This window comes from Sceloporus occidentalis, unplaced genomic scaffold, assembly GCF_023333645.1.
Source record: "Sceloporus occidentalis isolate IW3139 unplaced genomic scaffold, rSceOcc1.0.p SCAF_2, whole genome shotgun sequence".
Classification (NCBI taxonomy): domain Eukaryota; kingdom Metazoa; phylum Chordata; class Lepidosauria; order Squamata; family Phrynosomatidae; genus Sceloporus; species Sceloporus occidentalis.
In genome coordinates, this window is record NW_028316982.1 from 125979340 (window position 1) to 126005646 (window position 26307).

Genomic DNA, 26307 nt, shown 5'->3' on the forward strand with positions numbered 1-26307 from the left:
CCTAGCCTATAGACACAAGAAGCGCCTTCTCTCTATTCATCTGCCATTGCCATGTTCTCAGAAGGAGAGAAGAACTACTGGACTTGATTCTCTTCTCCACTGCCATTCCCTTCTTTTGCATCATGTCTTTTTATATTGTAAGCCCGAGGGCAGGGAACTGTCCTATTACTAGTAACAATTTTTTAAGCCGCTTTGAGAGCATTTCTAAAGAGCAGGGTGTAAATACATATAATCATCATCATCATCATCATTATTTGAAATGATGTCATATTTAAGATGGAGCAAGCTTGTTTTCTGTTGTGCCAAAGACTTGGTCACAGAGCAATGGATTCAAGCCACAGAAAAAAGATTCCAGCTAAACATTAAGAAGAGCTTCCTGACAGCAAGAACTGTTCAACTGTGGAACATGCCAGCTCAGAGTGTAGTTGCATCTCTTTCTTTGGAGATTTTTAAAAAGAGGCTGGATGGCCGTCTACAGTGGTGCCTCGGGTTACGAAATTAATTCGTTCCGCTGTCAATTTCGTAACCCGAAAGGCTTTCGCAAGCCGAATTCCCATAGGCGCTAATGGGGAAAAGCCGCGATTCCGTGTGAAATCGCGCCGAAAAGCACCAAAAGTTTTTTCGTAACCCGAAAAAACTTTCGTAACCCGGAACAATGTTTTCCAATGGGATTTTTTCGTATCCTGAAAATTTCGTAACCTGGGTATTTCGTATCCCGAGGTACCACTGTATTTGGAATGTTTTGCTTGTGTGTTCCTGCATGGCAGGGGATTGTTCTGGATTGCCCTGCTGGTCTCTTCCAACTCCATGATTCTATGAGTCTGTTCTCATCAGTCCCAAGTTATAGAAACTTCAGCCTTTGACTTGCCCAAGGTCACCCAGTGAATTTCCATGGCTAGGCAGTGATTCAAATCCTGTCTTCCAGACAATTACATTAGCTCAACCACCTGTTATTCAAGCTACCAATAGCAAGCAAACTATGTTTTACAATATTGCCAAAATGTATATCATAGAAATTTGCTGGATTCAAGTTATACTATGTCGGTGGTATTCCCTTAAGCCACCAAGCTGGTAAAGCTGCCTGAAAAGGAGATATTATTGGCTTGACATTATTTATTCTTAGCAAATTCAGTTTAAGGCCAAGATGTTATATATTTTAGTGTTAGTGTAAACATAATATTGCACAAACACAATTCTGTCTGATGTGGAAAATAGACAAAATGCTTTATATGCTCATGCTCATGTACGTCTAGAAATTTTGGTAAAAAAATTGACCCCAAAAACCTGTGTCTGCTTATCCACTGGTCATTGTAAGTACTGTACTGTACTTTAACTCCTATAAAAAAGAGGAACCATCCCCTGGTGAAAGGCAAGGGCATAATCTGTCCTGAAAGCACTGCCCCCCCCCTTCTCTCCATTTATCCAACTATGCCTGTTGGAATTTTGTACATTCTTTGGTGTTTTCCTTTGCGTCATCCTTTAAATCCTTTGTTACATGTTCCTAAGTTTTACCCTTGACTTATCCACGGTTCATATCAAAATCTATAATTTTGGCCACAGGAAAAAGACAAAAGGTGCCTTTGTGTATACATGAGGCTGACGTATAGAGTATATATGGTAGACCTTGAGTAATTCTTCTTAACTCAATGCAGAGCCCGCAATTTTAGGCTAGCATTTGTGTTTTTTCCCTCTCCTTACCATTTTGCTACCAAAAGAGCCCCAGATTTCCATGAAGTTAGGGGATCTATAGCTCACACATCCTAGTATGGTGCTTGTCTGGTGCTAGTTGAGCAGCAGACAAGAAAGCTCCTCTTTGACTTTTTTTCGCATGAGTTAGTCTCTAGGTGGAAGAACATGAATAAATCCTAAAGGATGCCTAGATTGAAGAAAAATATATGGTGTGCTAAAGTGGTATGTGCTATGCTTGAAGTACAGTTCCACCAGTTCTAGATTTTATAAGCTCCTCTTAGAATCACAGAATCATAGAGTTGGAAGAGACCACAAGGGCCATCCAGTCCAACCTCCTGGTCCCCATATTCAAACATTGTCCCCAACTTCATTCTCTTGGGACTTCTCCTGTTCTCCAGGAGTTCACAAAGATTATTGCCAATGGCTCCGATACTACATTTGCCAGTTCTTTTAATACCCTTTGGTGTAATTCATCTGGTCCTGGAGATTTATATTCATTTAGATTAACAAGGTATTCCTGTACTATCTCTTTACAGTATTCCAGGTAGGGCCTGACCAGAGCAGAATAGAGTGGAACGATTACTTCCCTTGATCTAGACACTATACTTCTATTGATGCAGCCTAAAATCGCATAGGCCTTGTTAGCTGCCGCATCGCACTGTTGACTCATGTTTGACTTGTGGTCTACTTGGACTCCTAGATCCCTTTCACATGTTGTCTCCTTAAGCCAGGTGTCCCCCATCCTATATCTGTGCTTTTCATTTTTCCACCCTAAGTGAAGTACCTTACATTTCTCCCCGTTGAAGTTCATTTTGTTAGCTGTGGCCCAGACTTCTAGTCTATTCATTTTGAATGTTGATTTTGTCCTCTGGAGTATTAGCTATTCTTCCTAATTTGGTGTCATCTGAAAATTTGATAAGTATGCCCCCGATTCTGTTATCCAAGTCATTGATAAATAAGTTGAATAGCACTGGGCCCAGGACAGAGCCCTGTGGGACCCCACGGGTCACTTCTCTCCAGAATGAAAAGGAGCCATTGTTGAGCACCCTTTGGGTTCGGCCAGTCAACCAATTACAAATCCATGTAACAGTTGCCTTGTCTAGCCCACATTTTACAAGCTTGTTTGCAAGTATGTCATGGGGAACTTTGTCAAAGGCCTTACTGAAATCAAGATATATTATATCCACAGCATTCCTTTCATCTAACAAGCTGGTAACTTTATCAAAGAACGAGATAAGATTTGTCTGGCATGACCTCTTTCTCTGAAACCCATGTTGACTTTTTGTGATTATGGCATTGCTTTCTAGATGTTCACAGCCTCTCTGTTTAATGATCTGCTCCAGAATCTTTCCTGGAATTGATGTCATACTAACTGGATGGTAATTGCTGGGATCCCCTTTCTTCCCCTTTTTGAAGATGGGGACAACGTTTGCCCTCCTCCAGTCTGCTGGGATTTCTCCTGTTTTCCAGGAGTTCTCAAAGATTATTGCCAATGGCTCTGATATTACATTTGCCAGTCTTTTAATACCCTTGGATGTAATTCATTTGGTCCTGGAGACCTAAATTCATTTAGGTTAAACAGGTATTCCTGTACTATCTCTTTACTTATTCTGTGCTGAAATTCCCCTATTCTGTCCTCTGCTCCATTTTCCTCAGGTTGAGCACCCTTCGCCTCTTCTGAGAACCCTGAAGCAAAGCAAGTGTTGAGTAATTTTGCTTTTTCCCTGTCCCCTGTTAGTATTTTGCCATCTTCTCTGCACACTGGCCCTACCATTTCCTTCTTCTTCCTTTTCCTGCGGACATACCCAAAAAGTCCTTTTTATTGTTCTGAACCTCTCTAGCAAGCCTGAGTTCATTCCATTATTTAGCTTTTCCGACTTTACCCCTACACGTGTTTGCTATTTCTTTGAATTCCTTTTTGGTGATTTCCCCTCTTTTTCCATTTCTTATACATGTTCCGTTTAAAACTTAGTTCAGTTGAAAGTTCATTAGTTTCTTGAGATACCTCCCATTTTTCTTCCTCACTGGAACTGTTTCAAATTGTGCCTTCATATCTCCCTTTTGAGAAAGTGCCATCCATTCTGAACTCCCTTCTCTTTTTGTATTCCTGTTCATGGGATCACCCCCAGTACTTCTCTAAGTTTACTGAAATCTGCTCTCCTTAAGTCTAGAATGTGTGTCTGACTATGCCTGGCTTCTCCTTTCCATTGTATAACAAACTCCAGGAGAACATGGTCACTACCACCTAATGATGCCACCACTTGCACCCCATTAACCATGTCATCCTTGTTGGTTAGGATCAGATCCAAAATAGCTGACCCCCTTGCTGCCTCTTCCACCTTTTGGACAATGAAATTGTCTTCAAGGCAAGTGAGGAATTTGCTAGACCTTGAGGATTTGGCTGAGTTTGACTTTCAACAAATATCAGGATAGTTGAAGTCAGTCATCACTACTACACACTCCGTTCTGAGTGTGGTCATCTGTTCTAGAAAGGCATCATCCAATTCCTCCATCGGACGTGGGAGTCTGTAGTAGACTCCCACCAATAACATCCTTGTTGTTTCCCTCCCCTTTTAATTTTTTATCCAGACGCTCTCCACCTGGCTTCCAGTTTTGATGTCCTGGATCTCTTCACTCATGTAAATGTCCCTGACATATAATACTGTTCCTCCTCCTTTCCTGTTTGGCCTATTTCCCTTAAAAAGGTTATACCCCCCTATTTCTACATTGCAATTATGAGTCTCATCCCACCAGGTTTCAATGATGCCTATTAAATCATATTTGCTTTGTTGTGCAGTGGGCCCTCCTTATACGCGGATTTGCCATGTGTGGATTTAAGCATTCGCGCATGGCAAATCCAGGGAAATTCTCCCTAATGGCGGTGCACGTGCATGCGCATCGCCATTGGGGATAATTTCCCTCCCTCTCTAACTAACTAACTACCATCCCTCCCTCCCCCTTCCTACTTACCTGTTCCGACACCTTGCCGCCGCCTCCGCCACAGAAGAAGGGTTGGGTGCTGCTCGTGCTGCCTCCAGCCCTTGTTCCGCGGCGGCGGGGGCGAGGAGGATGAGGGCAAGCCTTGTCCTCGCCCCTGTTGTCCTTAAAGGGCCAGGGACATCTTGGGGCCAAGAGGCTTCCCAAGCTGCCCCTGGCCCTTTAGCGTGGTGGCGGGGAGGAGGAGGATGAGGCCTGGCTTCATCCTCCTTGCTGCCCTTAAAGGGCCAGAGGCAGCTTGAGAGCCAAGAGGCCTCTCCGGCTGCCCCGGCCCTTTAGCGCAGCGGCGGGGAGGATGAGGATGAGGCCTGGTTTCATCCTCCTCCTCCTTGGTGTCCTTAAAGGGCCAGGGACAGCTTGGGGCCCAGAGGCCTCTCAGGCTGCCTCTGGCCCTTTAAGAACAGCGAGGGCGAGGAGGTGGATGAAGCCAGGCCTCCTCCTCCCCGCCGCAGAAGAAGGGCCGGGGGCAGCCTGGGAGGCCTCTTGGCTTCCAAGCTGCCCTTGGCCCTTTAAGAGCAGCGGGGGCGAGGAGGACAAGGCTTGCTCTCATCCTCCTTGCCCCAGCCGCTGCGGAAGAAGGGCCGGGGGCAGCACGAACAGCACCTGGCCCTTCTTCTGCGGCGGCGGAGGAGGCGACGGAGCAGGTAAGTAGGGATGGGAAGGGGGATGGATGGAAAGGAGGGTAGGGGAGGAGGGATTTTGTCCCCAATGGCGGCACGCATTCATGTGCGCCGCCATTGGGGACTATAGGGACTTGAGCATACGTGGAATTTGGCATACGCGGGGGGTCTGGAATGGATCCCTCGCTTATACCAAGGGCCCACTGTACTAGGAGTTCCAGTTTATCTTGCTTATTCTCCATGCTCTGTGCATTAGTGTAGAGACGTTTAAGACCATGTGTCCCCTTTACTTGCTGCTTGTGCAAGTTTTTTTGCCTCTCACTTTTGGGTCCTTTCACTATTTACCTTGTTCCCTCTATGACAGTTTGGCTATTTTCTCCAGCCCTTTTGCCTTCCAGAATACTGTCTCCCTCCCCTACATAACTCAGTTTAACGCCCTCCTGATCAAATTCTTGAGACTGCTGGCAAAAACGTTTCTGCCAACTGGCGTCAGATGCAACCCATCACGTGCCAGAAGTACCCCCTCATGGAACCGCAGCCCATGGTCCAAGAATCCAAACCATTCCTGGCGACACCATCTACGGAGCCAGTTGTTTACATACACTATTTTCTTCTCCCTTCCTAGACCATGCCCTTCAACTGGCAGAAGAGATGAGATGACAATCTGTGCATCCATTTCTTTCAGCTGCCTACCTAGAGCCTTGTAATCCCTTATGATATTCTGAAGGCGGTGTCATGCCGTATCATTGGTTCCCACATGGACCAAAAGGAAGAGGTATATTAGTCAGTAGGCTTGGCCAGTCTTGTCAGCCTCTCTGTCACATTACGGATCTTTGCCCCAGGGAGACAACACACCTCCCAAGACATCTTGTCAGGCCCACAAACCACTGCTTCTGTGCCCCTCAGCAAGGAGTCCCCCACCATGACTGCATGCCTCCTCCGAGGGTTATCAGTGAGCGTTCCCTGTGGTGGTACTCTCAGGCTCCTCTGCTCTGTTCCTGAAGTCTGTCCATGCTCCTCTTCATCGTCCTCCTTAATAAGGAGCATACATTCTTGTCCCAATGAATCCCAAATAATTTCTTTATCTCATTTTTTAAAAAGGGTATTTTCAGAATTTGGTGATCTGGAACTGATAACTTTTCAAAAATGGCTGTGAGTGCAGAAATCATACTAATACTTAAAACCAAATTCCCAGTCTCAGTTATATTTTACTCACTAGATGTGCAAATAGACACATTTCATATGTAGTGGAGGGAACAATTAGAATGAGCTCATACAAGTCATAAAGAGGCAGATCGGGACAGTAACTCATTGTCTCAATTTACAAAGTGAGAATGATCATTAAGGGATTTTTTTTCCTGTCTGAAATAAATGTTATTTTCAGAAGCACAAACTATATTAAGTACACAGCTTGGCTCCTGAATATCATTTGAAAATCAAATTGTGATCACTTGAAAGTGTTCTCTTCTTGTGACTTTACAGTTAATGAAAAATGAACTTTCTAAATTTGATCTGATACTGAATGGCTTAATGTTCTGGTAGATACCTTTTTTGATGTAAGACAGAAGATCACCTGGCGATAGTGAAAGATCCTGAAGGTGAACCAGTTTATCCTCCATGGCTTTTCTGTGTTTGGAAAGCATTGAAGTAGATGCTTCTTAAGATCATCATGCTTCTTAAGAAGCATCTTCCTGATTCTTCTCCTGCCTGGTTTTTTTTTTTAAATACAGCTAAGTACACCCATATACCAGGCCAACTAATATTCATTGCAAGTTTTTTTCCCAGTATCTTGATGGGAAGTTGCAAAAATAGGAAAATTGTTTATTCAAGTTAACAATTGCCACCTGTCCTAAATAGAAATTGGTACTTTTCCTCCTCTAACTATATCATATTATGCTTTTTACATGCATGTTTGAACTTATTCTCTAACAAATGTATGCACTTTTGGTAGCTGAATAGTGTTTACTGCTTACATTTAGAACATGTAAAGACCCAAGAAGCATTTCTTCAGTATATTTATAATAGTAGTTAACACTGATTATTCTAGATTTATTTTATAATCATACACTCCGCTCAATAAAATTATTTACTCCATCAAGTTCTTAAATGGTTGTAACTGACATTTGCAATATATGATAGGCATACCAACCATATATGGGATAATTTTTTGTTTTTCTTAATTGATTTTCATACTCCTTTCTGACACAATTCATTGTTCCATTGCCCCTATACAAATGTTTAAAGTAGTTTAAAATATATATTTTAGTTTTATAGTTCTACACAGTCTGATATGGTACAAGCAAGAATCTTACATAATGCTATTCACTGTTTGTTGTCCTTAGCAAAGTAGTTTCTCTCCCCCCCCCTTTCTTTTTATGCCATCAGAACTGTTGACAGTGGAATGAATTACCTCAGAAGATAGTGGTAGCTTTATCCTCTTGGAAGATTTTAAAGGAGATTAGAAAGCTATCCTCAGGAATGCTTTAGCAGTGTCTTTCATTTTATTTATTATTTGATTTATATCCCAATTTTTAATTTTAGGAGGTGGCACAAACAACAGTTGAAAGACAAAGAGCAGCAACAGATAGCAGGGGAAGATTCTGATGAAAGCGATACTGAATTTTCTGAAGCCTTCAGAGTTCCAGGCTTTCTCTTCAAGAAGCTTTTCAAGTATGTGCATTGAAGTAGCTAGCAACAATGAATGAATATAGTGTTCTTACAGATGGTTTAATCTATTGGTATTAATGCAAAAAATAATGGCTCCACTATATTCTGCACTAGTCAGGCCTCATCTCATGTTCACTTCTGCTCACTTTGTTTTAAGAAGGATATAGACAAGTTGGAGGATGATAGGAGGTATGCAGAACAAAACATAGGAGGAGAGGTTGAGGGAATTGAGTATGTTTAGCCAGGTCCAAGTAGAACACAAGTTGAACATGAGTCAACAGTGTGATGCGGCAGCTAAAATGGCCAGTGCGATTTTAGGCTGCATCAATAGAAGTATCGTGTCTAGATCAAGGGAAGTAATAGTGCCACTCTATTTTGCTTTGGTCCAGCCCTATCTGGAATACTGTGTCCAGTTCTGGGCACCACAATTCAAAAAGGATGTGGAGAAACTGGAGCGTGTCCAAAGGTGGATGACTAAAATGGTGCAGATTCATGAAACCATGCCCTATGAGGAATGACTGGGGGAGCTGGCGATGTTTAGCCTGGAGAAGAGAGGGTTAAGAGGTGATATGATAGCCCTGTTTAAATGTTTGAAGGGATGTCCTATTAAGGAGGGAGCAAGCTTGTTTTCTGCTGCTCCAGAGAACAGGACCCGGAACAGTGTATGCAAGCAACAGGAAAAGAGAGTCCATCTAAACATTAGGAGGAACTTCCTGACAGTAAGGACTGTTCGACAGTGGAACACACTTCCTCAGAGTGTGGTAGAGTCTCCTCCTTGGAGGTCTTTAAACAAAGGCTGGATGGCCATCTGTCGGGGATGCTTTGATTGAGAGTTCCTGCATGAATGAAAAAATATGATAAATGAATGTTCTTCTTCGTGGTCTCTGTGAATCACACAAATGGGTTATTCTGCCCCTGTGCAGCAATTTCGGATCCTACTGGAATCGCTAGGGAAGACTTTTTGGCGTTAGCTCCGCTCACCCTCTATATAGACTCGGTGTCTTCCCGCTCTTTCTCATTTCCTTTTGTCTGCTGCGTGAGCAGCACTAGGAACCTCATTTGGAATTGCTCCTTCCTTCTCTTTTGCTTTTGACCATGTTTTTGTCTTTAACTTCTCTTTGGATAGCGATTTGGGCTGGTTTTGGATTCTGATTAACGGTATTTTTCCAGCTTGTTTGACTATTCTCTCGTCTCATCCTTCAGCTCTGACAATGTCCTTGCACTCCTTCAAACGGTGCACTGAGTGCAGAGGGAAAATCCCCAGCCAGGACGGCCACTCTATGTATCTCCTTTGCTTGGGTGAGGGTGACAATGTGTCTACATGTCCTCATTCTAAGGCCTTCACACCACAGGCCAGGAAGGAAAGGGAGATGCGCCTTCATTCTTTGCTCTATGCGCAAATTTTGAGGCCTCCCGCTTCCTCTAAGGTCACTGCCAAGGCTCCTGCTGCTGAGGGCACACCTTCCGCTGAGGTTACGCATTCTCCCACCGTGGAGAAACACAAACTGGAGGATCAGGGAGCCAGGCAATTGCTGTCTCCTAAACAGAAAAAAATCTCCAGACGGCTCCAAATCCGACAAAAAGAAGCATAAGTCTTCTAAGGACAAGGGCAAGGACTCTTCCCATCATAAGGATAAGAAGTCTTGCTCTTCCACCTCTTCAGAGGCCGACTGTCGATCCCTTACCGAACAGCTTTTGCCTCCCATCGACACGGATTCGAGCTCTGTACCATGCCGCCAACTGCCCGCTCAGACCAAAATGCCTCTTCCATCCTGGGAGGACCTCTGCTCTCCACCACGAGCCAGGTCCCTCCCGATTCTTTAGGGGCTCCCTGAACCTTGCCAGCTCTCGGACACAAAGCTCGAAGCTTCTCCTCTTCAGCTCCCTCGTCCTGACTTGACGGTTTATCACTGCATTCCTCTCTCAAACCTCTGAGGTCATCCAGTTTGATGAAGATCTCGAGGAGGACCTCTCCTACGGTCTCCCAGAACCCTTGGGTAGAGACCTCATTTTTGATGATCACACGGGAACCTACTACCTCCCCCTCGATCCTTCTGAAGTTTGAGCTGGAAAGTATATCCCAGTCCTCGGTACAGAAGAACTTCGGCTTCCTTCTCGCACGGCCTCGGCTTCAGCCTCCTTCCATGGTGGCCATTGAAAAACTCCCTTTTGATGCTTTGCACCTTTTCCACAAAGACACCGATGAAAAACTGGATTTTAAAAACAAGATGAGAAATACAGCCCACAAATACGGTATGTCATCTTCCACAACTTCTTGGTCTCCTCAACCATACTAACGCCGTTCTGGGTGGCAAAGACCTTCCTATCCCCCCAACCAGGGTAGGCCTAATCAGCCTCCTGATTATCAACATTTTCCCCCTCAACAACAGCCTTCCTTCGGAAAGTGCCAGTCAATATCTAAGTACAAACAACCCTTCCAAAAGAAGGATTCTGACCAAGGCAAACGGCACTTCTGAAGTTTTCCAGCACACTTCACCCCATTGCCCCTCCTTAGGGATCAACTGGTCCATTTTTACAACTCTTGGGCCTCCATAACACCTGACTCTTGGGTCCTCAAAATAGTCTGGAGGGGCTACGCCCTCGAGCTCCAACATCTTCCCTCAAGGGGTAACTTTGTTTCCACTCCCCCTTCAGATACCCTTCTCCACGAAGTGCACTCTTTTTGCACCAAAGGGGCCATCGAGCCTGTGCCCCCTTCTCAGATCCAAGACTGTTTTTTCTCCAGATATTTTATTGTTGCCAAACCTAACAGGGGCCTCTGTCCTATTCTGGACCTCCATTGCTTGAATTCTTTCATCCATTATAAGCATTTCCATATGGTGACTCTCCATCTTGCCCCTTTTACAGGACTAGGATTGGTTTGCCACCATGGACCTTCGGGATGCTTATTTTCACATCAGCATCTGAGAGGACCACCAAAGTCTCCTTGCCTTTTCTGTCGGTTGTGACTCCTTTTGCTACCGTGTTTTGCTTTTCAGACTGTCCACGGCACCGAGGATGTTCACCAAGTCCATGTCATGGCAGCATTCCTCCGCCAGCAAAACATCGTCTTTCTGTACCTCACCAATTGGTTGTTTGTTGACCCAAACAGACTCATGCTCTCTGATCATTTCAACTATGTGCTCTGTCTCTCCTCCAAGCCTTGGGACTTATGCTCAACCCAGAAAAGTCCATCCTCTGTCCCACGCAAAGAGTGCGATTCTTCGGTGCCATGTTAGATTCTACGGTGTTGAGAGCATATCTTCCCCAAGACAGGTTCAACAACCTCAGGTGTTCCATCCAATTCTGCCTTGCTTCCAGACGCATCTGGGCGAGGACAGCTCAGGTGGTGCTCGAACACATGGTGTCCACAACGTATGTCACCCCATGGGCCAGACTCTGCATGCGCACCTTCCAATCTTGGTTTCTCTCCATCTTCAGTCCGGCCTATGACCACCCTCAAAAATGGATCATCATTCCAAGACTGATGGCTCGACCCACAGAACGCCTGCGTGGGCATGCCCTTTCTGCCTCCTCAACCTCTCAGGTCACGCTCACAACAGATGCTTCCACTACCGAATGGGCAGCCCACTGCAAAGTCAAGGGAGATGGTCTCTGGCAGAACTCTGCTACCATATCAACGGTTTAGAAATGTTAGCGGTCCAGAAGGCCCTGAAGGCGTTTGAAATCTTGCTTCAAGATCAAGTAGTCTTGCTTCTCACCAACAATACGACGGTGATATATTATGTCAACAAGCAAGGAGGTACCAGATCTTCCACGCTTCTCACTCTCACCCTCCAGATTTGGAACTGGTGCATCCCCAGGCACAACATTCTGCAAACCATCCATCTTCTAGGGGAGGAGAATGTGCTTGCAGACAGACTGAGCAGAGCTCCAGGCTCTTGCCACGAGTGGCAACTCATCACTCATGTCATACGCCATCTGTTTTCCCTCTGGGGAACTCCGGACATCGACTTGTTTGCCTCTCCTCTGAACTTCCAGTGCAGTCAGACTCCGTCTGACCAGTCATTAGGAAATGCTTTTCTCTTCTGCTGGTTGGACAAGATGTTCTACCTGTTTCCTCCTTTCCCGCTCATCACAAGGGTGATAGCCAAGCTCCAAACAGACCGCTCGGACGTGATCCTTGTCACTCCGTGGTGGCCGGGACAACCATGGCTCACTCCTCTTCTTCAACTCCAACAACCGGTTTTGGCCGTTGCCCCTCTGTTCCAACCTCCTGACCCTCCAATATGGTCAGGTTCGTCATTGAGACATCAAGACTCTCCGCCTCATTGCCTGGAAGATTCTACCTTGAACCGCCTCTCAGCTCCGGTTTGAAAGGTCAGCTTGGCTTCCCATAAGTCTTCTACTCAGCGTTCCTACTCCATCAAGTGTAACAAATTCCTCTCATTTTTGGATGCCAAGGGACTTTCCTGCTCAGACATGGACGTTCCCACAGTTATCGAATTTTTGAACTCTCTTTTCGGCTCCGACCTCTTCATCTCTTCCTTGAGATGCTACCTTGCAGCCATCTGCGCCCACTTTCACTTTTCCGGCTGCCCGTCTTTTTTCGTTGATCCCTTGGTGAAGAGATTCTTGAAGGAACTCAACAACCTCAAACCCCCAACTGCTGCCCCAGCGCCAACTTGGGACCTTCTACTTGTATTGGCAGCTCTGTCTACAGCTTCCTTCAAACCCCTTGCTTCCTGTGACCTCAGGCTCCTCACCTGGAAGACAGCATTTTTGGTTGCACTTACCTCTGCGTGCCAAGCCAGTGAGATCTGTGCCCTCTGTACTGACTCTCCCTACCTCACATTTTTTAAAGACAAGGTTGTCCTCAGACTGGACATTTTCTTTTTGCCAAAAATAGTTTCTATCTTCCACCTCAACCATGACATTGTTCTCCCAACGCTTGTGCTGAACCCGACGACTGACATCGAGCGTTGACTCCACTCTCTCGATGTCAGGCGGGCTCTGGCTTTCTACCTTGACAGGACTTCGGTCTTGAGACGTTCTCAACAGCTTTTCGTCTGCTACTCCATCCCTAAACTGGGATTGCATGTCACCCACCAACATTTCTAGAAGTGGGTGACCTCCAGTATCCACCTCTCTTACGAACTTTTTGGGAAGACGCCCCCTGCTTGAATTCGAGCCCATTCAACCAGGGCGGTAACTGCTTCCTCTGCCTTCCTCTCCGGCATCACCTTGGAGGACGTTTTTAAGGCTGCTGTATGGTCACAACTGCTGACTTTTATCAGGCATTACAGACTTGATAACCAGACAATGCTGGGAGGCAGCCTTTGGCAGAGCTATTCTTCTCTCTGCATCTCATTAAAGTTAGTTGACAACTGTTTAATGATACAAAACACACTGTTTTCTGGTTTAATAACTTTATTGCCAGGACATGCCCTCCTCCGGGAGATATTCAGCTTGTCAGTCAAATCCATTTGTGTGATTCACAGAGACCACAAAGAAGGAGGACAGGTTGCTTACCTGTAACTCTAGTTCTTCAAGTGTTCATCTGCAAATCCACACAAATCCCGCCCATTCTCTCCTCTGTCGTGTCCTGTGCTTTGTTCCTTGTCTGCTCTTCGGTGGACTTTTTGAATTGAGAAAGGGCGGGAAGAAAAGAAACTCAGCCTATATAGAGGGTGGGTGAAGCTACTGCCAAAAAGTCTTCCCTAGTGATTCCACCAGGATCTGAAATTGCTGTGCAGGCACAGAATAATCCATTTGTGTGGATTCGCAGATAACCTCTTGAAGAACTACAGTTATAGGTAAGCATCCTGTCCATTTATCTGTTTCCTTAGTATATCATTTGTTGTTGAATTCCTTCAAGGCGTGTCCACTTTATGGCAACCTAAAGACAAGCTTTGTAGAGCTAAGTGTGTGACTCGCCCAAGGTCACCCAATAGATTCCACGGTTGAACGGGGAATCAGCCCCTGGTCTCCAGAGTCACAGTCCAGTGCTCAAACTTCTGCACCACACTGGCTCTCAGTATATCATTACCCCTCATAAAACATAGACAATTTGTTAAAATATCTAGGAAAAGAATGGTATACCCATCTAATTTGAGTGCAAATTGTCTTTGGCTAAGAACAGTACAGGCTGGTGGGGCTAAGGAACCCACAAAGGCATGCCTCTGTTCTTTTTCCTTGCATGCCATATTTTTCGTTGTATGCCTAATGGCAAGGATAAAAACACTTTTAAATAATATTTTTTTAAAAAAATCCAACTTAAACTTAATAATGAGTAGTTTACAGTTACTGGTTTCTGTACTCCTAATCTGCAAAACTGCCTGTACTGTGCTGATCCATCCTAATTAATTTACCTAGATTGTACGCCATGGGCAGGTTTACTCTTATCTATCTTATTGTTTGTATGTACAGCGCTGTGCAAATCTACAGCACTATATAAATAAAGCATAATAATAATATTAATAATAACTTACTACAGTTTCCTTGCTCTTGCTTTCTTTTAACTGGCTTTTATTAACTTAATGGTGTAAACTAGCATGCATTTTAATTCTTTTTGTAGAATAAAAATACAGGGTGGATGCTACATAGTACGCAATTCATATCCCTAGGTCCAAAAATGGGTATGCGTTTTAAATTCTGGGATTTGTTTTTTATTAAAACATGCAATCTGAAATACCAGTGAGAGATGGGGTAAAATAGTTTCATTATATGTCAATTCCATTGATAAAAAGCTCCCTCCTTTTTTTTTTCACATGGAGAAACCATTTACTATGTACTTGTACCTTTTAGCACAATCCATTTGGTTACGAATCCAAATTATTCTGTCATGTTCTGTTACATGCATGCTCTTTACATTTTAATAATCCTCCAGTGTATTGGATTGTTAAAATCATTTAATTTTTTTGGTCTGAAGAATTGTTTAAAAACCTAGTAGCATTTAAAAACTCTCTAATTAAAAATTAGAAATATTTTTAATATTGCTTCAAGGATCAGTGTATCATATATCTAATGTCTAAAGGCATAACACCGTAAATGTGGCTCTCATGTAAAACACATGCAATGTGTTACAGTAACTAGTTTGAGAACCTTATGAATAACTAATACATGAGTTCTTTCTGTTACGATCTCTATTTCCCATCTTGTTTTGCTTTCTTATTTGTAGGTACCAGCAGACAGGTGTTAGATGGCTCTGGGAATTGCACTGCCAGCAGGTGGGAGGAATTCTGGGAGACGAGATGGGATTGGGCAAGACCATTCAGATAATTGCCTTCTTGGCAGGTCTGAGCTACAGCAAGATCAGGACTCGTGGTTCAAATTACAGGCAAGTGCTCTTCTGCAGACTGTCAGTCTGTAGAGCTCAATTAATATTTCATTGGATGTATTGCTGTGGAGGAGGGCTCTGTGAATTATTAACAGCATTTCAATTACAATATTCCTTTAATTCTTTTAGTAGGGGACATCAAAGGATTTTTTTTACGAAACAGTAGAGCTGGAGGGCAGGAAAAATTAAACATGTAACACTCATAATGAATTTCAGGCCTTCAGTTTGCAGTTGAGCCACACCAGATATTTTGGGTCAATACTGTGTCTAAGGTTAGATAGTGCAAATAGATTGCTTACAAACTCAATTATGTTAATATTGATAGCTTACACAGTATAGAATTTTCAATTAGATGTAATACCTTCAGGTTATGTTGTTATAATTTATAATATTTGTATCTAATATCTAATATTATAATATTAGTATATAATACAGTTAACACACACACACATACACTATATAGGTGAAAGTAACCTGCCCAAGGTAACTCAGTTTTTTAGTTGAGTTGGAATTTGAATCTGGGTCTTCTCAAGCTCCTTTTTGTTGTTTTTGCTTTTCAAGTCATCTTATAGGGACCCTGTGTATGGGAGACCTCCTGATCAGCAACAGCCCTACTTGGGTCTTACAAACTCAATGTCATGGCTTCCTTGATCGAATCAATCTATCTATAATTTAATGTTTTAATGTAATTATTATTGTATTGTATTTTATTGATGTTTGTATGCATTTTAGTGGCTGTAATCCTGCCTCAATCCACCAGGGAGAGGCGGGAAAATATTGTTATTGTTATTGTTATTATTATTATTTAGTACATATATAATATTAGTATATTATACATTAGAATATTTGCTCTGGCAAAATACAAAATGACTACTTCATAGGATGTCACAAGCCTGTTTTAATAATAAAAATGAGATTTAAACAAGGAGGCAACTTGGCAATATTCCAGGCAGCTAATATTCAATAAAGGAGATTTGTTTTTCCTTTTTAAAATAGCATATGACTAATTGAACCTTCTTTTCTCGCACTCCTCTCATGTGCTTACCCTGTACTTAGGAAGTTCATGTGGGAATATACTTGTAGTGTCCTATCAGAACAACAGGATACATGTTTTAAAATCTCAGAGATAAACCTTACAGAGTCCACTCCCTGCTCTAACCAACTGACTGTTTTGCCCCTGCTTTAAACCTTCTCAGATCCAATCAAACTGACCCTAACTACAAACAGATATAATTTACAAGCAGAAAAATTCCAAACAGAAGCAGATATGGCCATTCCCCAGGGTAACAATTTCAACATCTTGTCAATCATTCCTTTAAAGACATATTACATTTGTGATAATATCGATAATGAACCACCTTGACGAAAGAAATAAGGAGACATCCATGTCCATAGAAGTATTAGTAATCTCAGTAGCAATCCAGAATACATAGTGTTCTTCTCTGTCCCAAAGTTTCTGTAGTGCTCTTTATATAAGGAGTGGTCAGGTAGAGTGCTCATAAAAAATAGCTGTAGTTAATTTTCTTGTATAGCCAAATGGAACTGTGGTAGTGAGCCAAAATCACCAATATGCTTCACTCTTTGAAAGGATAATACTCACATTTTGGAAGGAATGAATAACTGGAATCTCTGTAATATAAATTTTAAAGGAGCAGGGCCCATGCTTCTTCATGGAAAAATATACACACACTGGACTGTCCCTAGAATTATTTCTAATATTATTGCAGTATTCTACGATGCATGATTTTACACTTCTGTTAGTTTGTCCCGTGTAAAACACATTGCAAGGGCAGATGAAAATAGAAACAGCTATGGATATTTGACAATGAAATTGAGCTTATCTTGTTAGTGCTGCAATGTAAAAATTATTTTGTATTCAAACTCATTGTGCAGCAAAAGTATCTGTCCATTTAACAACTACTTTGTAGATAGACTCTCTCAGATAAGAGCCGACTTGGATGCCGGAGTTATAACAGAATCAACTGATGAGGTGTCCAGCAACTCTGTCGATGTGGTTATACTGGATCAATTTCAATCTGTAAGTACTGATGACGTGGACAAGCTCCTTGGTAGAGTGAGGAAAACAACTTACCCTCTCGACCCTTGCTCTTTGTGGCTGGCCATCCAGTGGGGAGATGCCTTGAGGGTGTTCTTAAGGGACATCATCAATGCATCCCTTAGGGAGGGTCATGTTCCATCCTGTTTGAAGGAAGCGGCGGTTAGGCCACTCCTGAAATAAACTTCCCTTGACCCCCTGGATATGAAGAACTACAGGCCAGTCTCTTTACTACCATTTTTGAGCAAGGTGATCAAGAGGGTGGTTGCTCTTCAACTCCAAGCTGTCCTGGAGGAAACCGATTATCTTGATCCGTTTCAAACTGGCTTTAGGACGGGATTTGGGGTGGAGACTGCCATGGTTGCCTTAGCTGATGACCTTCGTCTGGGCATTGACGGGTAGTGTGACCCTGCTGGTGCTACTAGACCTCTCAGCGGTGTTTGACACTATAGATCATGACATCCTCTTGCATCGCCTGAGAGGGTTAGGAATAGGAGACACTGCACTCCAGTGGTTCCATTCCTTCCTCTCAGGCAGATTCCAGAGGGTGGTGCTCAGGGATAGTTGCTCAGCAAGGAAGAAGCTTAATTGTGGCATCCCACAAGGCACCATCCTGTCCCCGATGCTTTTCAACACTTACATGAAGCCGCCGGGAGAAATCATCCGGAGGTATGGGGCGGGGTGTTAACAGTACGCTGATGACACCCAGATATACTTCTCCATGTCTCGGTCTTCAGCTTTGACTTCAGATGGCGTCTTGCCTCTCAATGACTGTCTTAAGGTAGTAATGGATTGGATGAGGGAAAACAAATTGAAGCTGAATCCAGACAAAACGGAGGTACTTACAGAATCGGCTCCGAACCCAGGTATTGGGATGCAACCTCCAGTCCTAGAAGGGGTCACACTCTCCTCAAAGGACTGTGTTCACAATCTGGGGGTGCTCCTAGATTTGTCGCTTCACATGACAAATTAGGTGAATGTGACGGTTAGGAGCACCTGTTACCAGCTTTGGCTGATACGCCAGCTCCGCCCTTCCCTGGAAGTCAGGGACCTTGAGACTGTAGTACATGTGCTGGTAACCTCATGCCTTGATTTCTGCAATGCACTCTATATAGGGCTACCCTCGTGCTTGGTCCGGAAACTTCAATTAGTTCAAAACATGGTAGCCAGATTGGTCTCCGGTACATCCAGAAGAGACCATATAACACCGATCTTAAGATCACTCCACTGGCTGCCCATCAGTTTCTGGGCCCAGTACAAAGTGTTGGTTATTAGTTTTAAAGCCCTAAATGGCTTGGGTCCAACCTTTCTTTGGGACCGCCTCCTTCCATATAATCCTCCCCGCACACTTAGATCCTCAGGGGAAAATCTGTTTATGACCTGCCAGAGGACCTTTTCACCTGTAGCTCCCAAATTGGGGAATGGCCTGCCGGACGAGATCCGTCATATTACCACTCTAAACAGCTTTAAAAAAGTTATAAAGACGGATCTCTTCCGGCAGGCCTTTCTTGAATAGTTCTCCGGCTATATCTAATTGCTGACCTCTGACTTCACCACAGTTATTGTATTGTTTTTAAGTATGTTTTATGTTTTAAATTCTACATTATTTAATTGTATTTTAAGTGGGGGTGGGTTGAGCGTTCGAATTGTAATGTTTAATCTTGTAAGCAGCCTCGATTGCATTTTGTAGACAGGTGGGATATAAATATTATTATTATTATTATTATTATTATTATTAGAGAATGCCCTTCACCCCCAATTGTGTTTGGCTGCCCCAAACTGTGGCACTCTTGAGAGAGCAGTTGGAGTGTTTGGCCTCTCCTTTCCATCAGAGATTATCATTTCTCAGGATACAGACATATCTCAGGTAAATGGGAAGCCAAGTCCCACAACAGCCTCCTCTGCCCTTCCCAGATACCTATGCAAGTGGGAAGGGATTTCAGGACCAAGCCAGCTTCTATAATGCAGCCAGGTTACTATAAAGCCTGCCTGAGATTGAAACGGCTAAGTTTCTAAACCTCAGCTTGAAGTTGGGGCTGTCTCAAACTTAAATAAATATACCATGTAGCATAAAGCTCCATATAGGGAGTTACAGCCAGCCCTCTGTATACCCTTGCCAGACCTGCTACTCTTCTTCGACTCCCATAAAACAATATAAACAATTGCTGTTTCTTCAGGACTCCCTGAAATCCTCAGTCTTTTCCTTATTGAAATTATTTGAGGAGGGCATGGGTAGGGGCCTTAGGCCACCATGGCAATAAACAGACTACACTTATAACCTCACTGTTGTGATACAGGCAAGGGGCGAGGATGGGATGGCATCCCATCTCCATGGTCAGACTCCTCAGGTGACTTGTTGCTTGCCTTGCCTACACACAACACCCTTTCTCTTCTGGGATGTATACATGGTCCTGAGGGTGCTGACTAGAGAGATTTTCTCTAAACCATTTGCCTGGTTGGGGATTTTGCCCCTTTAGTCCTTTGGGGGTCTGAGCCTGGGGTTCTGCTATCACACTAGCAGTTCAATGTTATTACAACTGACTCCATGGCAATTCAGCCAGACCCAGATCCCACCCTTCGGGTGAGCTCTAACCTCCTCAGAGGTCAGAATCAGATACCCCCAGCCTTCTCCTTCATTCTCCCAGACATTGGAAGGAATTTAAAACATGTACCATGCTGGAGACCAAGCCACTCATAGAGGAGAAACAGCTTTCGTTCCTTTGACACCTCACTTTGTTTCCTTTTAGCCCTGTTCTGTGGCCAAGAAGGCATTAGTCTCCATGCCTAGCAGGTGGGCCAGGCCTGGCATGACTACCTGCCATGAATCCTTGGGAGGTTACCACCAGAAACCAAGTCACCCATGCCAAAGAGTGCAGGCGCATGAGCACCTCTAGCTATCATAGGTCCTATAACAAACACCTTCAGGGTGGCCCACTTGTTAGGCACCACTTGCTTGACAGCTTGGCTCGGCTGAGGCTACTGTTGACAGCAGGTGCTCAAACCTATGTCTCTGAAGGGCAGCACTGCCCACCCTGTTAGATCGGCTTTGGTAAATCCCAAACTACAGGATGTGGGGGTCTTATCTACTGGGAAAAGGGACATTGGCTCTTACCTGTGATATGTCCATTTCCAGTAGATAAGAGCTCCACATCCTGGCCCACCCTCAGGGGTGCTGGCGTAGGGATGGTTCATATCCATATAGTCTTTCCCTATGGGGAGCAAGCTAGATTGCTCACTGCCTGTCTCTGTCGCAGTCCAATTCTCTATAGTTTGCTATCCAAATAAATTGTTTGTTTTTTCTGGAGCATTTGGCTGTTATACAACTGGCCTGCTAGGGTTAGCTCCACCCACGTGGGGTCACCAGAATATCTCTCTTTGTTACTTCCTGCCTATTGGAGTGAGTGGGCGGAGCATAACCCAAACTAAAGGATGTGGTTCTCTTATCTACTGGAAATGGACATATCACAGGCAAGAGCCAATGTCCCTTTTAATATTGTGTCTTCTGCGAAAGACTATTATAGGAGAAGACCCACATCCTGGAAGATCCTTAACTAAATGCCTATGTTTATAAATGATTTGTTTGATCTATTGTGTTAAATTATTGAATGTAATAGATCATATAAGCAATTAGAAAACATGGACATCCAACTTAAAAACTATTATAAGGGTGTCAACAATATAAGGTCCAAAAATTTCAAAGAGATGATGCTGATTACAAAAATGAACATGTAGATCCATGATTGAAGTCATAATAATAAATATAATGTTCCTTACAAGAGGAAGGTGAGCTTTAATTATTGTTATGAGGCCTCTTGAAAATGGTTTTTTTGAGTATAGATAGTAATTAGTTGAATATTTTTGGAGCTAATTCTGGTCCTCAGAGAGCCAAAAGATTACAACTCAGAAATCATTTCACTAGTGAACAATATTGTCAGCACCACAAGAAAACTTAGGCTGCATCCTTAAAAATGTATAAGTAGTCCCTTGACATGAAAGTCCAGTTGTGACCAACTGTAGGGGGGGCAGTGCTCATCTCCGTTACTAAGCCAGCGTTATTTGAAAAAATGTCAGGTGGTCATATGGCCAGCATGACTGCACTAAATGCTGTTACCTTCCCACCGAATTGGGAAGTGGTACCTACTTGCATTTGCATGCTTTTGAATTGCTAGATTACTGCAGAAATTGTCAGAACCCTAATATAGAACTGGGATTCTTCCATAAATTGTTGTTGGTTGATTGGATTCTTCCATATTTGCGATTGAAAAATATAGAAGAATCTGGAATGTATGCATTTGTATATTAGAAGAAACTGACTAAGCAGTTAGATGGTCTGGTGAAAGGGTTAACATTTTGAGTGAAGATAAGGGAGGTAATTAAGTTGTCAATTATGATTTTCACGGGAATTTGTTAGCTAAAGGGTTTTGCTGTGGGGAGGGTTTTCCGTTATAACTATAAAATGGCCAAATTGTTATTATAAGTTAGATCTGACTATAACGTCTTATAATGCGCATGATACCATTGTTTTTTATTCAATAAAGTTTCTAGTTTAGACTTAGTTCTACAACTTGACTTTTGATGAAGCTTTCTTTGGTGGGCCAGGTTCTGACAGAAATAATCCAGGTTGACATCACTTTAACTGCCATGGGTCAATGCTAAGGAATTCTGGGAACTGTAGTTTTATGAGACATTTAGCCTTCTCTGTCAAAGGGCTGTGGCTTCTGCAATGTCAGTGCAGCCAATGTGATCTATTTATTTATTCAGAATTTAACTAAAATTGAAAATAACATATTGATTTGTGGACTTTGTTTTGTGCCTACACCAAGATATAATCCATTGAATACAAGTATTGATATATTGAAATTAATCAGACTAAATAAATTATGTTATTTGAGGATGGGCAGGCTAGTCTGAAGGAATCACTTTAAAGTAAAATCCAAGTTGTACCAGTGATCAACAGTCATTGTATAATTACTTTCGAGGAAGTTGTGATCAAGGACATGTAGGAGTCTAATATTGACTCAGTTACTGCAGATTTTTTATTATTGTCTTCTGCTTGCATTCCTATCTTTTAAATCCTTCCAAAAATTCATAAACCAGGTTTCCCTCCCCAGGCAGTCCTGTTCTTGAACCTATAACAAAATATTTAGGTGATATTAATAACTAGTCTTCATGTGTTCCATGACACTCTGTTTATATATACTGTATTAACACCTGGGAATTCATGGTTTGTTGTAATTCCTTGTTGTTGCAATTCCTTGTTGGCATATATAAGTAACTGTGGGTGTGCAGCATCAGGAATTGTTTTAATAAGTCAGTAATGTGTATGTTCAGGAATTGGAATTTCCACAATTAATGTTTCTTGTGTGGAGCATAGTTAATAGGTGGAATTACATGGCAAGTCTATATATTCTGTTTACTTGGGTAATGTTATAACTTGTACAATTATACATACATACATATATATATATATATATAGTTTTTAATACTTACATGTATTGAGTTAATTCTCACTGTGGTTTAGCCTCATATCCATCATCAGTCGTACAGTGGAGTGGATTCTGGTGTTTTATCTTTCATAGTAACTTATTACAGGATTTCATTCCATCCTACATTCCATTTGTTACTGTAGTGCGCCTTTTCATTGATGGGAAAAGCCTGTCAATAGGCTCTCCATCTCACTGCTGCTCTGTTGTGCAATAGGTCCCTTCCATGGCAATTCTGCTTCACAGTGATGTAGTGGGAGTGGGCATGATTCTGCTCCTCTCCCACTCAAACCCCTCCACCACCAACAGCTTCCTGAAACCACCTGCTATGTTCATGTTTACATAACAGCCAGGTTCGGGAGGTGATTGGCAGCCAGCATCACTTGTGCCCTGCTGCTTCCTGAAGTGTGGGCTGCTGTTTGAATAATGGATACAGCAGCCTCACACTTCAGGAGAGGGGAGGAGCAGTCACTGTGGCTGGTAACAGCTTCCCGAAGCTGGCTGCTATGTGCACATTCATGCAGCAGCCTTCTTTGGGAAGCAGTTGGCAGGCGATGTTGCTTGTCTCACAGCTTCCTCCCAAGTGTGGGCACACAATAGCCCTGTGCTTTGAGAAGCGAGAGGAGCAGCAGATTCACTCAGGCGGTGTTTTACAGTGTGGAAAACAGATCATGTGTCCATGGTTTGCCAAAGTGCTATCATGGGGAACAGTTTGGTAAGAAATGATGCCAAACCAGTATACTTTCATTTGTAAACTGGCACTATTGTGGCATGACAGCAGACTGGTGTGATAAAGTACTGAGAAAGAAGTTCCTTATTAGGTATGAGGTAGACAGAATCAGATGCTAACAAGAAAAAGCACAAAATGGAGGAAAGGTTTCATGAGAGAATGAACAAATCACTTCGCTGCACAACTATATTTATATAGCAACTCTGTCTTTATTTTTTAAACTTACATACTGGTACTTGATGAAACAAATACATTCTGCCCCTTGGGACATCTGTTTGCCTTCCATCTGTCTTTCTGTCCAAGTGATAAATATTATTTAAACATTAAATATAATTTAAACATTAAATACCAGAGAAACTGAGCAGTGAAATTTGGCAGCAACAGGAAGCCACAGTCCTCTCTAGCCAGCCCCTTCATAGGCCATCTAGACAACGACAACATCAAATATTTCCATTAATGAGTGCTTGCACAGAGTGCAGATAATGCAATTATTATACTTGTTATTTATGACTTTAATAAAAAAAGATGTATCCAGTTTTCTAATGGCTCATACAAAGTTTGCTATTTATTTCATATAATTGTCATATTATAATCTATTATAGGTTCAGAGGACTCGGCCCAACACTAATTGTGTGTCCTACCACAGTGATGCATCAGTGGGTGAAAGAGTTTCATATTTGGTGGCCTCCATTTAGAGTGGCAGTTCTCCATGAAACAGGTTCTTATACCAAGAAAAAGGTACTTACATATTTCAAGTTCTGTAAATGTAGTTCTTCAAACTATCTCTTGGCTTCCCTGACTCTTAGTGTATGAAACGTTTATATTTCTTTATTTCAAAGGGTTTGTAAAGTTTTTTATTACCAGTATTGAACACTATCCTTAACAAGACCTTTAGCCTTATTCCTTAAAAAAAGTTTCAGCTCTCTGAATTGCAAATGACACCAGCTTTTATCTATAGAGTGCCTTAAGATTCTGTGATGCAGTTTTTTGTTATTATTAGAGTCAAGACTTTTAAGATCAGGACTGTTACATTCTGCCTTGGGTCTAAGTTGCCTTCAGTGGAACAGAGGACTTTATCATATTTCCATTCTTCTTGACTTCATGAATACAGATGACTAAGAGACAAATGTTGGAGGCCTGTGGGTGCGTTTAGAATTTTGAAAAATGCCCTGGATTGCCACACCAAATTGGCTGTTGGGAGTTGGAGTGGCAGAAAAACCCAACATTAAAATTATTGAATAAAAATGTTAGACATAATGGCCTTACTTTGTGTGTGTGCGCACATGGAAATGATGTTTGTGAGCATGTTGTTTCTCTTCTTGCTCTGGATTTTCTTCTCTCCTTTTTTCCTTTCCTCATGCAAGTAAATCAAGCAGCTTAGCCTTTCATTTATTTTTATTTTTTTAACTTTCTTTTTTTAAAAAACAATCTTTATTAATTTATATACAAATTAAAAAGGGTACATCATTACTCCTTATTATTACATCCCAAACTTCTGTTGCTTTTTTGACCCTCTCACCCCTTCCCCTCCCTCCCCCCTCTTCTCCTCAGATTTCCATTGTTACTATTTTTAGCTACAATTCTACCATTCCTCAGAAAAGATAGTTTCCTTTATCTCAGCCTTCTACCGTCTCTTCTGCTTATTTACTAAGATTGTACAATCAACATTCTTTTCTGATCTATGTTACAAAACATTATTTTCCCTTACTTCTTCAACCCATATATCCTAATATTATATTATCTTTCTGGAGTTATAAAGCTCTGTCAAAACTTTCCAAGTTGGGTTTTCTTCCATAGCGTCATCTTTCAAGACCATTGTTATACTATCCATTTCAACAACATCCCAACACTTCTCTAACCATTCTTCTATACTAGCATAATTTTAGCATGAAATTCCAATTCAAATTATCAAACGCTTTCTCAGTGTCTAGGAACATCATAGCCACCTCTTTACTTGGTTTCTTATAATATTCTATCAGATAATAATTCTTATGTTTTGTTTCGCCTGTCTATCCGGTAAATAGCCGCACTGATCTTCCTTTATCCAATCTTTTTTTTAAAAATTATTCTTTGTGCCATAATATTTGTAAAATTTTTATAATCTGCATTCAATTATGAAATGGGTCTATAATTTTGGGGAAGTTTAAAATCTTTTTTTTCTTTCGGGATTAAAGTTATATTTGCCTCTTTCCACGTATTTGGAATTCCTTCTATTAATATATTATTAAACACTTTTTGTAGTGGCTCTAATAACTCCTCTTCAAATAATTTGTAATATTGTAAAGTATACCCATCTGGGCCTGGGGCTTTCCCTTTTTTCCTTTCCTGATAGCATCACTAATTTCCTTTTTTGTTATTCTTTGATTTATCCCTTCTTTAATTTCCTTTTTTATCTCGATTTTTTCTATTTTTTCTAGATATTTTTCTAATTTCCCTGTCTCCTCTTGGCCTACTTTAGTGTCTTCGTATAATTTCTTATAATATTTGTAAAATACATCCCTTATTTTGGATTGTTCTGTCGTTACCACTTGATTATCCTTAATTTCTAGAATTTGCCTGCCTGCTTTCATTTTCTTTACTTTATATGCCAAAAATCTCCCTGCTTTGTTCCCATGTTCAAAATGTGTTTGTTTAATACATTTCATTTTTTTACCTATCTCCTCTGCCATTTTTACATTTAATTGATTTTTAGAGCTTTCAATTCCTTTTCTATTTTTTTATTATTTGGATCTTTTATTTTAATTTTTTCTTTTTCCTGGATTTTC

General features: G+C 42.1%; 1 protein-coding gene across 2 annotated transcripts in view; it reads left to right on the top strand.

Annotated features, from left to right (window-relative positions):
- Window positions 1-26307, top strand: part of ERCC6 (ERCC excision repair 6, chromatin remodeling factor) — a 124332-nt gene that overhangs the window by 28520 nt on the left and 69505 nt on the right. For both annotated transcript variants that reach the window (XM_089510895.1, XM_089510896.1), the window contains exons 6-8: window positions 7848-7976; window positions 15115-15273; window positions 24145-24280. In XM_089510895.1, the coding sequence (XP_089367021.1) occupies window positions 7848-7976; window positions 15115-15273; window positions 24145-24280 (424 nt within the window). The remainder of the gene's footprint in view (window positions 1-7847; window positions 7977-15114; window positions 15274-24144; window positions 24281-26307) is intronic.